Genomic DNA, 12,842 nt, shown 5'->3' on the forward strand with positions numbered 1-12,842 from the left:
GCAACCTCCGCCTCCTGGGTTCAGGCAATTCTCCTGGCTCAGCCTCCTGAGTAGCTGGGATTACAGGCACGCGCCACCATGCCCAGCTAATTTTTTTGTATTAATAGAGACGGGGTTTCACCATGTTGACCAGGATGGTCTCGATCTCTCGACCTCGTGATCCACCCGCCTCGGCCTCCCAAAGTGCTGGGATTACAGGCTTGAGCCACCGCGCCCGGCCAGCTTTTCTTTCTTTATGAGTCCTGCTACCTCTAAGATAATGTAAAAAAATTCTGAGTAAAGAACTCATGCGACCAGGCATGGTCTCATGCTTGTAATCCCAGCTTTCTGGGAGGCCCAGAAAGGGTGGATTGTTTGAGTCCAGGAGTTCGAGACTGGTCTGGGCAAAAAACCCCATCTCTATTAAAAATATAAAAATTAGCTGGGCATGGTGGCATGCATCTGTAATCCCAGCTACAGATACATGGGATGCTGAGGTGGGAGGATCACCTTAGCCTGGAAGGTCGAGGCTGCAATGAGCCAAGATTATGCCACTCCACTCCAGCCTGGGGAACCAGAATGAGACCCTGTCTCAAAAAAAAGGACTCATGCATTCAGGACTCTTGATCAGTTAATGAACAGAACTATTAGTTGAAGTTTCTTCCTACATCCTCTGAAGTTTTCTGGGCAGATTATGCTCTTAACTAAATTCTCTCTTCCCGGAGATTAGATTTTTAAAATTTCATTCTAGCTCCTGTAATCATCATCCAGACAACTTGAATGATTTGCTTTGGCCACAGGGTTTGCTGTTTTCATTTCATCTTGTTAATCCATTGTGCTGGTGATGTTTCCATTTTCAAAGTTTGTTTCAGGAATATTACCATTTTTGCTAATACCGGCTTTGTACTTGAGTTTCCATGCTGGCTTTTAGTTCCAGAGGGAAACCAGGGTTGTTTATTTTGATTTTGGCCTTTTCTTTTTAGAATGTTTGGGGAAGACATCAGTTTGAGCTAACAGTAAGGAATAAATGAAAATCTAATAATGTATTTCTCAGATTCATGGGGAGAATTGTGATTCTTTACATTGCTACTTTATTTAAGCCTGTTTATTTTCCTACAAAATACCCTCCTTCAAAATGCTGAAGTAACATGGAGCAAAACTTACATGTGGGAATTGCAAGTGGTTCTCAAATAGAAGGTGTCATGAAAAAGGGGAAAAGAAGGAGTTTTGATGGTGAGGATCCTGTGATACAGTGCGTTGAGTGGTAGTAGTTGGAAAACTGCCACCTCAGAGTATATTACATAAGCTGCTCAAGTCCTTAGCTAACCTAAGGTTCCTGAAATTCTGGGAGTACTACTTTCTTCTTAGTTTTTGGTGAATGTGTAATTTACCATTTGAGAATAATTAAGGGGGAAAGGAAGAAAATATCTCAAAAAATAGTGAAATTTTTCCTTTTTCGGTGCCTGTTTATTCCTGGAAACAAACTAATCTTTAAACAGCATTTTTGCCTACTACTTGTTCCCAGGTGTTCCTCTTTATTGGCTCAGATGCTTTCAACTGCTGTACTTTTCTCTCTGGCTTCTTGCTATTGGCTGGGACTCAAGATGGAAACATTTATCAGCTGGATGTGAGAAGTCCAAGGTGAGTCACCCATTCATTACGTGATGCAGGTCTTCTACAGAGTGGAAATTTTTATTGGCTTTAACATTAATTTAGCCCAGCATATAGATTACTATTGAATCAAGGGTGTATTTTCCATTTACAAAGGTTTTCCAGTCTGAATTTTCTGATTCTTCTTATTATTCCTGCATTCATATTAAAAGATAATATGATTCATACTGTCATGATTGTCTGACTAATGATTGCTTTGAAAATTAAGCTTAAATATGAATATTTCATTTAAATTTGTTGTCTATAACTTTTAACCTTAAAGAGCTCAGTAATTTTCTCAGACTTTAGACCCTGGCTAGCCTAAGATTGATTGTTTTTAGTTCAAGGAACCCAGCTCTGTTTGTTATGTAGTTTTGATCATGACCTTTCCAAAACAGGCTTTTCCTTGGTCTTAAAGATATTCTGGCTGGGCATGGTGGCTCACGCCTGTAATACCAACACTTTGGGAGGCCAAGGTGGGCGGATCATGAGGTCAGGAGTTTTCGAGACCAGCCTGGTCAACATGATGAAACCCTGTCTCTACTAAAAATACAAAAATTAGCCAGGTGTGGTGGCACATGCCTGTAGTTCCAGCTACTCAGGAGGCTGAAGCAGGAGACTTGCTTGAACCAAGGAGACAGAGGTTGCAGTGAGCTGAGACCGCACCATTACACTCCAGCCTGTGTGACAGAGCAAGACTCCATCTCATAAATAAATAAATAAATAAAAATAAAGATATCCAAAGAGAATCATACAATCTCTCTGTTGCAGGATTTAACAATTTCTACAATTCTGTCCCTTCCTCCTTTGATTTCCTTCCTTTTCAACTGATATTTATTGAGTAGCTTCTGTGGGTACCAGGCTTGGTACAGGGCACTGAAAAACAGAAATAAAAGATACAGACTCTGCCTTTGAGGCACTTGGAATCTAATGGTAAAGATAGACAAGTAAAAGACTATTGTGCAGTGTGATCACTTGTCTGACAGCGCTATCCACAGAAATTTAAGGAAAAGGAGAGGGAAGGAGGTGAGACTGCTTCTCCAAGGAAATGAGAAACATTGGGTCTTGTTGAGTAGGAAGTTACCGATTAAGGAGGAAAAGAGCTTGCCTCAGTAGAATCTCATGTATAGAATCTCATATATGAAGGCTTTTGATGATGGGTTGCTTTGAGGGGTCTATGACAGGTACGTTCCTTGCAGATGGGGGCAGTGGTGAGAAGTGATGCCAGACAGGAAAACAGGAGCCGCTTAGACCTTACCTGCCATTCTAAGTTTATTCTAAGAGCAGGGGAGAAATTCCAGTAGATGGTGACTAGCTTATACCTTTTCTTCCGTTATTTCAGTTACTTAATTTTTCCTTTTTTTTCTTTTTCCTTTCCTTTTCTTCTTCTTCTTTTTTTTTTTTTTTTTTTTGCCTCCACAGAGATAGGGAATCCCTGATCACTATTATAAAATCACCCTTACATATATATTAAATTGAGTCTCAGCTTTCCTTTTCTTTTTAGAGTCCTGACAATTTTAATATTTTACAACACATCTTAATTCTTTCATTAAGTGAAAAGGTTAATATACTGCTAATATTGTTATCTTCAACCCATATCATACCTGCCCTAAAAACTCAGGATTTGGGTGCTGACTTAGTTCATGTGTAGAGACATGGATGGTTTTAAATAAATTACCTTAATCTGCAAGTTAAAGTTCTTGCCAGGAGAGAAACCATAGAAATGTTTAATCTTTCTCCACATTTATCCTGTTCGTTAGTACTATATGTTGAATATAGTCAAGTATTGCTTTTGAAGAAAGAAAGTAAAATTTCCCCTTTCTCTGAATCCTAGGGCTCCAGTACAAATCATCCACAGATCAGGAGCACCAGTTCTATCCCTGCTAAGTTTCAGAGATGGATTCATTGCTAGCCAAGGTGGGTCCATGGGCCAATTGAGAGAGATGCTTCTCTGTAGTTCAGTTAATTAAACATAGTTTTAAGGGTCTGATCTATGGCTGTGTTGGGGCATGGTCCCCCATGATTCTTTGGCATATTGTACTTATCAATAGTGTTTGTCACTCTACGTTGTGATTGTCTGTGTCCTCCTTCAGTTCAAGCTCCTTGAGGGTGGTGACTTGCCTTATTCATTGTTATTCCCAGAATTTAGCTCAATGCCCACCACTCTTCTGCCCTAAAGGAGCTCACAGTAAGGCAGACAGACGTGAACGTATGATTGCAGTCCAGTTTGATAAGGACTGCATCAGAAGACTACATGAGGACATGGAGAAAGCTAATTCTAGAGGTAGGAGTGCTGTCAGCAAGGTCTTCGTGGACTAGGTGGCATATAAGCCAATAAAGATTTCACCCACTGGAGATGTAAAGATGGACACTGAAAGCTGAAGCGATTGTGTCTGCAAAGTCATAGATGAGGGAAGGGGGGCAAAAGAAGAAGGGCACTAGCATTTCCTGAGGGCCTGCTATGCAATAGGTACTGTATTTGATGCTTTACATACATATTCTAGGTAAAGCGAGTACCTCGATATAGCCAGGACAAACTGTTTGGAATGGAGTTCAGGAATGGTGTTGGGGAAATGCCTGGAACAAAGTGTACATTAAGGGACACTGGATTCCTGTAGGAATGATGGAGGTGAGGAGGACTGGACTATACAGCCTGGACAGAGTACCTACCTTTAGCATTTCAGTGTATCAGCTAGGATGTTTTGAGCTATTATTTACAGAATACCCAGCTGAACATGGCTTAAACAGTTAGGAAAATACACTGCTTCACTTAACAAGAAGTCCAGATTTTGTTTCTGATTATAATAATTTAACGATTTCAAAATAAAGTCAACCAAGGAGACTAAGGAAACTTGACAACTAAGTCAGTGTATTCTGTATTGGATCCAGGATGTTAAGGTTGGCATCTTTATTTTAACAAGTGTAAGATGATGGATAACACTTGGGAAAAACTGAAACTGACTAAGGGCATGTGGGAACTTTCTGTACTATCTTTTAACTTTTCTGTTAATATAAGATGTTTTACCTTTTTTTTTTTTTTTTAATTTAAAAAGCAAATAGGCTGGGCAGGGTGGCTCATGCCTGTAATCCCAGCATTTTGGGAGGCTGAGGCGGGAGGATCACTTGAGCCCAGGAGTTTGAGACCAGCCTGGGCAACATAGGAGACCCTGTCTCTACAAAAAATAAAAATTAGCAGCCGGGCGTGGTGGCTCAACACCTGTAATCCCAGCACTTTGGGAGGCTGAGGCAGGTGGATTGCTTGAGGTCAGGAGTTCGAGACCAGCCTGGCCAACATGGTGAAACCCCGTCTCTATTTAAAAAAAAAAAAAAAAAATTAGCCAGGCGTGGTGGCTCATTTCTGTGGTCCCAGCTACTCAGGAGGCGGAGGTGGGAGGATCACTTGAGCCTAGGAGGATGAGGCTGCAGTGAGCCATGATTGTGCCACTGCATTACAGCCTAGGTGACAAAGCGAGACCCTGTCTCAAAAATATTTTTTTTTTAATTAAAAAAAAGTCTTAAAAGATAGTGACTGGGCATGGTGGTTCATGCCTGTAATCCCAACACTTTGGGAGGTCAAAATGAGTGGATTACTTGAGGTCAGGAGTTTGAGAGCACCCTGGCCAACACGGTGAAACCCTGTCTCTACTAAAAACACAGAAATTAACTGGGCATGGTGGCATGCGTCTGCAGTCCCAGCTTCTCGGGAGGCTGAGGCAGGAGAATTGCTTCAGCCTGGGAGGCAGAGGTTGCAGTGACCTGAGATTGCATCATTGCACTCCAGCCTAGATGACAGAGTGAGACTCCGTCTCAAAAAAAAAAGAAATTTTTTAAAAATAAGGTTGGGCGCGGTGCTGATGCCTGTAATCCCAGCACTTTGGGAGGCCAAGGTGGGTGGATCACCTGAGGTTAGGCATTCAAGACAAGCCTAGCCAACATGGCGAAACCCCATCTCTGCTAAAAATACAAAAATTAGCTTGGTGTGGTGGTGTACGCCTGTAATCCCAGCTACTCGGGAGGTTGAGGCAGGAGAATTGTTGAACCAGGGAGATGGAGGTTGCAGTGAGTCGAGATAGAGCCACTGCACTCTAGCCTGGGCGACAGAATGAGACTCTGTCTCAAAAAATATATATATATATTTTTTTTTTAAAAAAAAGAAAAGCTTTAGCAAGGAAAGGGAAACAAAACCAAGAATCTAGCTTCTTTTCCGTTTTGGCTCTCTCCACCCCAGCGTGCTGGCTTTTGTCTTCCAGCTTGTTCCCTTATGGTCTCAGTACAAGATAGCTGCAGCAGCTGTCTTTCTCACATAACAGCGGATATTATGTCCTTTTTAAGAAGAAGGAAAATTTCCTCAGAAGCAGACCCTGAACTTGCAGACTTAACCTCATTGGCCAGAATTATACCACATGCCCCCACCTTAGACTCTGGCAAGGAGAATGGAATTACCATGACTGGCTTGCACTAATCAAGATTAACCCCTGGGTCACTTGTTAGTAGAAACAATTTGGGATTCTTTTAGCTGGGAAAAGGGCAGGGAAATAGTTGTTGAGTAGGCAGCCAACAGTATCCAGATTTCCATGGCCATTGCTCTGACATAGGAAGGTAGCCTTTGTCCCAGTTAAAACTGGTACCTTATTTTCCCTGCCCTTCTCCTCCAGGATTTCTAGACCATAGTAATACTCTCAATCTCTCCTTCTTCCCATGACTTGGCATCAGTTTGGTGATGCAGCAGTACCCTGTTTCAGAACCTTGCTAAGAGAAGAGCTGCCATGCACTTGTGGCACCCTCCCTTGATGCTGCTACCACATATGTGATCCATTTCATTTTCCCCTTGCACCAGATTTCTGGAATGAGGAATTTTGCTGCCATGCCACACTCTCCCAGTAGATCTCTCTGCAGTTCAGCCTCCATTCCTGTACCTCTACTCATGTTGTCCTCTTAAAGGCCACCAGTGATGTGCTTCTTGCTAGGTTCAGTGTCTCATCCACTAATCCCTAAGTTTTCTTGAGGGCAGGTACCATTCTTCTTCATCTCTGTATCCCTAGCTTTACATAGGTCTGAAGAATCTCCATAAATACTTGTTCAATGAATGAGTAAAGATTCTTCATCTATCACTCTTAGTGTTAATTTTATCACTATTATTTCTTCTTAAAGCTCTTGTCTCTTGATTTCTGTGACACTATTCAATTTCCTGGTTATTCTTTCTCTCCAGTCACTGCTCCTTTCTTGGGTTTCAGTAGCTTATGTTTGTAAGTGCCTAGCATGATTCATAGTTCTCAAATTGTTTTTTGAACTTGAATCCTTTTGCTATTCCTTTTATTGTTGCCTTCCCTAAGCCGGAGAAGTTTCCTAGTTCAGCTTTTGTTTGTTCTTTTACCTTTTCTTTGTCCATGCTTCTTATAGCATGTCAACTGTTAACATAGTTTTAGCTGTTAATGATGGGAATCCATAGCTCTAGCCCTGACCTCCTACTTAGCCCTCATTTATTGGGCAACAGTATGATGTAGAAAGAACGTAGAATTTAAACCTAAACTGACAACTGAACAAATTAGTTCAAATCCTCACTTTCTCACTTACTATTAGATTCAGCCCTGTGAAATTTTTTTTTCTTACATGGAGTCTCCCTCTGTCGCCTAGGTTGGAGTGCAGTGGTGCAGTCTTGGCTCACTGCAACCTCTGCCTCCTGGGTTCAAGTGATTTTCCTGCCTGAGCCTCCCGAGTAGCTGGGACTACAGGTGCCCCACCACCACACCCGGCTATTTTTTTTGTATGTGTATTTTTAGTAGAGACAGGGTTTCATCATATTGGTCAGGCTGGTCTCGAACTCCTGACCTTGTGATCCACCCACTTCGGCCTCCCAAAGTGCTGGGATTACAGGTGTGAACCACTGCACCCAGCCAAAATTCTTAATATTTGTCCAGTTTTGACTTATAAAAATGGCACACATATACGGTTTAATCTAATTGCTCTGTGACCTTGATAAGTCATAGCTTTTCTATGCTTGAGTTTCGTTAGAGATAAAATATGCAAAATACCTGCCGTAAGGCAGACATTCTATAAATGTTAGTGTCTTTTTTTGCTTCTTTTTTTTTTTTTTTTAAAAACGGGGTTTCACCATGTTGGTCAGGCTGGTCTTGAACTCCTGACCTCAGGTGATCCGCCCGCCTTGGCCTCCAAAGTGCTTGGATTACAAGCGTGAGCCACCATGCCAGGCCAGTGTTAGTGTCTTGTTACTCCTGCTAGCACCCCATGCCCTGATAATCTCTCCTAAAAAGTGTTCCTTATCCTCATGTTCTAATGATAAGACACACACCTACCAAAAGTAGAACATATCTTACAGGGTAAGATATGTTGAATTATCAAAGGAATAATAAATATTAGAGGAGATGGATAGAGAAAGAATTCACCATATAGGATGGTGACAAATATTAATAGCTTCCTGGAGATGATGGAAATAGAGCAGGGCTTATCTAGTGGATAACATTTGTATATAGAAACTTATGAGTGCAGAAGAAAAGCTATAGTAATCATATGCTGTTTCGAGATGGAAAAAACTCAATAGTAGATGTCACTTTTCTTTGTTGAATGGCATAATAACAGTGAGAAGCTGATAAAAGATTATGACGGGTTTCCCACTCTGGCTTAAAGTGAGATTTTCTGTTACAAGAGGAATGTGGTCTTCAAACCTAGAGCCATATTGCAGCACATCCAAAGCCTATGTTGTCTCAGTGGCATCTCTAAAAGTACCTTCTTGATGTGCCCATCAAGAACCAGCAGGTAGGCCTCTCAGGGCCTCAACATTTCTCCCCTCCTGTGTCCCACCTGTAGGCCATTAGACATTCCCTATTACAAATAATAATCTAGGATAAGGTTGCAAATATATATATACACACACACATACCCACACTTATGGTTGCTTGCTCTGTGCCTTTGACAGGCATTGCTAATCAAAGACATCCCTTCTTCCCACAGAACTCACACTTGGTCTTCAAATCCACCTAGCTCAGCATTCTAGGCAGCCACTATAGGTCATCAAAATTGGCCCACATAGGCAGGGCACGGTGGTTCACGCTTGTAATCCCAGCACCTTGGGAGGCTGAAGCGGGCAGATCACCTGAGTTCAGGAGTTCAAGACCAGCCAGGGCAACATGGTGAAACCTTGTCTCTACTAAAAAATATAAAACTTAGTCGGGTGTGGTGGCAAACACCCATAATCCCAGCTGCTTGGGAGGCTGAGGCAGGAGAATTGCTTGAACCCCAGAGGTGGAGGTTGCAGTGATCTGAGACCATGGCCTTTGCACGCCAGCCTGGGCAACAAGAGCAAAACTCTTGTCTCAAAAAAAAAAAAAAAAAAAACAATATATATAGGCCCACATGATAAGATCTATTTGCCATTCTGGGTCTTTGAACCATATTCTTTAGGCTAGTGATATACAGGAGCAAATAAAAATATTGAGCTTTAAACTCTTTGGATGCAGTTTTCTTATATGAATTTTCTTTCTGCCTTTTAGGTGATGGAAGCTGTTTTATTGTCCAGCAGGACTTAGACTATGTCATTGAGCTCACTGGGGCTGACTGTGACCCTGTGTACAAGGTACAGGCTCGAGACGAGACCAGGCCTGGGTGATTCTCATGTGAGATCCAGGGCTTTTACAAAACTGTATCCAGCTACCTTGTGGTCATTAGGGATGATAAAATCGTGCATATTGTATAAGCAATGTGGTGAGATGGGAAGAAATAAAGAGCTTGAGTCAGAAGTAACTTCTGGGCCAGGCACAGTGGCTCAGATCTGTAATCCTAGCACTTTGGGAGGCCGAGTCGGGCAGATCACTTGAGGTGGGGAATTCAAGACCAGCCTGGCCAGCATGGTGAAACCCCGTCTCTACTAGAAATACAAAAAAATTAGCTGGGTGTGGTGGTGCACCCTTGTAGTCCCAGCTACTTGGAAGGCTGAGGAAAGAGAATTGCTTGAACCCGGGAGACGGAGGCTGCAATGAGCTCAGATCATGCCACTACACTCCAACCTGGGCAACAGAGTGAGACTTCATCTCAAAAAACAAAAAGAAGTGATTGACAGCTGTAATCCCAGCACTTTGGGAGGCTGAGGCAGGTGGGTCCCTTGAACCCAGGAGTTCAGAACCAGCCTGAGCAATAAGATGACACCCCTGTCTCTACAAAAAATACAGAAAAATTAGCTGGGGATAGTGGTGCACATACCTGTAGTCCCAGCTACTCATTCGGAAGGCTGGGATGGGATGATTGCTTGGGCCTGGGAAGTTGAGGCTGCAGTGAGCTGTGATGGTGCACAGCAGCCTAGGTGACAGAGTGAGACCCTGTCTCAAATAAAAAAAGTGACTTCATCACTTACTATCTCCATAAACTTAACAACTTACTTTACCTCACTAGCCTGTCAATTCATCTGTAAAATGAAATTCATAATATAAAAGCTCTTTGTAAATATATTCTATAAATATTCATTATTATTATTAAAACTTGTTGACTGATTTTCTCGTTTGTTTAGAATAGAAAGAGAAAAAAGGGGAAATATTTATTGATCGGACATTGTGGTGAATGTTTTATATATATTATCTAATCTTTGTTACCATTTGTTGAAGTGTAGGTATTACTATTGCTATTTTTTCCTACAATTTTAAAAAAAGTTGTACAGTTAATATCCATAAAAGTTGAAACCATACAGAATTATACACATTTAAAAGTCTCATTTATGGCCGGGCGCGGTGGCTCACGCTTGTAATCTCAGCACTTTGGGAGGCCGAGGCGGGTGGATCACGAGGTCAAGAGATGGAGACCATCCTGGTCAACATGGTGAAACCCCGTCTCTACTAAAAATACAAAAAATTAGCTGGGCGTGGTGGTGCATGCCTGTAATCCCAGCTACTCAGGAGGCTGAGGCAGGAGAATTGCCTGAACCCAGGAGGTGGAGGTTGCGGTGAGCCAAGATCGCGCACTCCAGCCTGGGTAACAAGAGTGAAACTCCGTCTCAAAAAAAAAAAAAAAAGTCTCCTTTATGACCTTTTTGGTTCCCTTCCTCTTTTCCAAAAATAACAGTTAGTGTTAACAGTTTGGCATATATTTTTCAAGACTATTTTCAGAGAATTTGCACACTTACATCTTTATGTATTAATGTAAATAAGATACTTTTATATTCAGTCAGTACATAATTGAGACTATTCTCTATATATTGCACTGTGAAATTTTTTTTTTCTTTTTTCTCTTTTTTTTGAGACGGAGTCTCACTCTGTCACCCAGGCTGGAGTGCAATGGCGCGATCTCGGCTCACTGCGACCTCCGCCTCCCAGGTTCAAGCGATTCTCCTGCCTCAGCCTCCTGAGTAGCTGGGATTACAGGTGCGTGCCACCGCACCCAGCTAATTTTTGTATTTTTAGTAGAGATGGGGTTTCAACATCTTGGCCAGGCTGGTCTCGAACTCCTGACCTCGTGATCCATCCGCCTTGGCCTCCCAAAGTGTTAGGATTACAGGCGTGAGCCACCACGCCCGGCCGTGAAATTTTTTTTTAACTTACCATCTTAGAGCTAATTCCAGGTAAATGCATAAAGATATATTTCATTTTTTAAACTTCTTGTGTAGTGTTCTTTATTTTGAATCAACATATTTTCATTGTACAAATGAGGAAACTGGGGTCCAGAGGGGTTGAGAAAGTTGCCATAGGTCATGCAGCTAGCTGGTAGTAAAGCTGAGATTAACTCCAGAATTCATGCTATTTTCCTAGAGAAGTTGATGAAATCCTCTTCAGAAAAAAAGGCACATATTCAGAACTTTTTTGCATCGAATTTTATAAAGTTCAAGAACAGCCAATCCCATCTATGAACCATCTCCTCCCCAGAGGTAGACCATCTGTGCTAAACGTATACAACACTAATAGGTTTGCTTTCCACTTGGGCCAATTAGTTTGTCTGTTCTGTAGTCATGGGTGGATCCCAATTGTTGGGATGCACCCATCACTATGGGCCAGATTTTTGTAATCATGGATGTAATTCTGTTGCCTTCATAAAGTCTTCTCAGACTCCTTGGAACTAGTGTGTGTCAATCATAAGCCTGCATCTTTTGAAATGGAATAATCTCAGGCCTCCTTTAAACTGTGAATTCTTGTGTTCTAGGTAGCCACATGGGAGAAACAGATCTATGCATGCTGTCGAGACAGTCTTGTACGACGCTACCAGCTTTCTGACCTCTGAACTCTTGGAAAAAGCAGTCCCAGTTAGTGAAAAGGTTTGACCCTGATCAATAGTGAGCAGAAACATCATCAATCCTTCCCAAGGACCATGGCCCGTAATGTCTTGGGCACCCCTTTGAAATCACAGAAAGTCAGCTGTACTAGATATATGGAACTCTCATCCCAGGACCTACTTTGAACTGAGTAAGAAGCTCACCTGTGCCCACTGCATTTGTCCCAACTTCTCCTTGTATAAACTCACCCCAGCAACCAACACAGGGCAAGGATATAGATGCTTCTAGTTTGTTCTTAAACCAATTGTGTTAAATGTTTACAGGGACCTCAGTACTAAAGCCTGTTTTCTGGAGGAAATAAAGAAAATAAATTTGGAAGTGCCTGAATATGAAAAACTTTGCTAAATACTCTGACTCCAGCAAAAAGTCAGTCAGGTTGATGGAATTCCTTCCTCAGCACTCTCTGTTGCCTGGCCATAAAGAAGGCCTGCTTGGCAGTAGCAATAAATGTCCTGTAAGCTGCAACCTGGGAGAGATTCTTATGCAGGTGGTAATCAACTGTCCCAGTTTGCTTGGAACTAAGGAGTTTTCTGTGACTTGAAACTCATTGCCAAAACTGGGGCAGTCTCAAACCAAAATGATTGGTCAGCCTATATGTAGGTGAGGAAGTTGAGTCAGAATCATTGTAAAGGCATTGACTGTCAAAGTATGGTTCTTAAAACAGCAGCATCAGTATCACCTGGGAACTTAATAGAAAATAGAAATTGTTAGGCCCAATCCTAGACCTGAATCAGAAATTCTACAGATGCAGCTAGCAATCTGTAGTTTAACAAGCATTCCAGGTGATTCTGGTGCATGCTAAAGTTTGAGAACCACTGATCTAAAGGAAGAGATGGTGGAGGGCACATTAGTCACAGCTGGAACCCAGGGCTCAAGATGAAAAGGCTGGTCTGTAGGAGATGAGGCCACAGAGGCTGGCAGAGCCCAAATAATGAAGGAGCATGGA

General features: G+C 42.0%; 1 protein-coding gene across 5 annotated transcripts in view; it reads left to right on the forward strand.

Moving 5' to 3' along the window:
- Positions 1–12,223, forward strand: part of PAAF1 (proteasomal ATPase associated factor 1) — a 48,398-nt gene extending 36,175 nt beyond the window's left edge. For 2 of the 5 annotated variants that reach the window (XM_064365280.1, XM_064365281.1), the window contains 4 exons: positions 1,505–1,620; positions 3,464–3,546; positions 9,138–9,220; positions 11,767–12,223. In XM_064365280.1, the coding sequence (XP_064221350.1) occupies positions 1,505–1,620; positions 3,464–3,546; positions 9,138–9,220; positions 11,767–11,844 (360 nt within the window). In that variant the 3' untranslated portion in view covers positions 11,845–12,223. Of the gene's footprint in view, positions 1–1,504; positions 1,621–3,463; positions 3,547–3,771; positions 3,914–9,137; positions 9,261–11,766 lie in introns of those variants that run through there. The other 3 variants (XM_021675071.2, XM_021675072.2, XM_021675076.2) reach the window with 3 other exon arrangements.
- Positions 12,224–12,842: the final 619 nt, after the last annotated feature.

Source organism: Aotus nancymaae, unplaced genomic scaffold (genome assembly GCF_030222135.1).
Source record: "Aotus nancymaae isolate 86718 unplaced genomic scaffold, 86718_ANA_hifiasm-v0.15.2.pri h1tg000059l, whole genome shotgun sequence".
Taxonomy (NCBI): Eukaryota; Metazoa; Chordata; class Mammalia; order Primates; family Aotidae; genus Aotus; species Aotus nancymaae.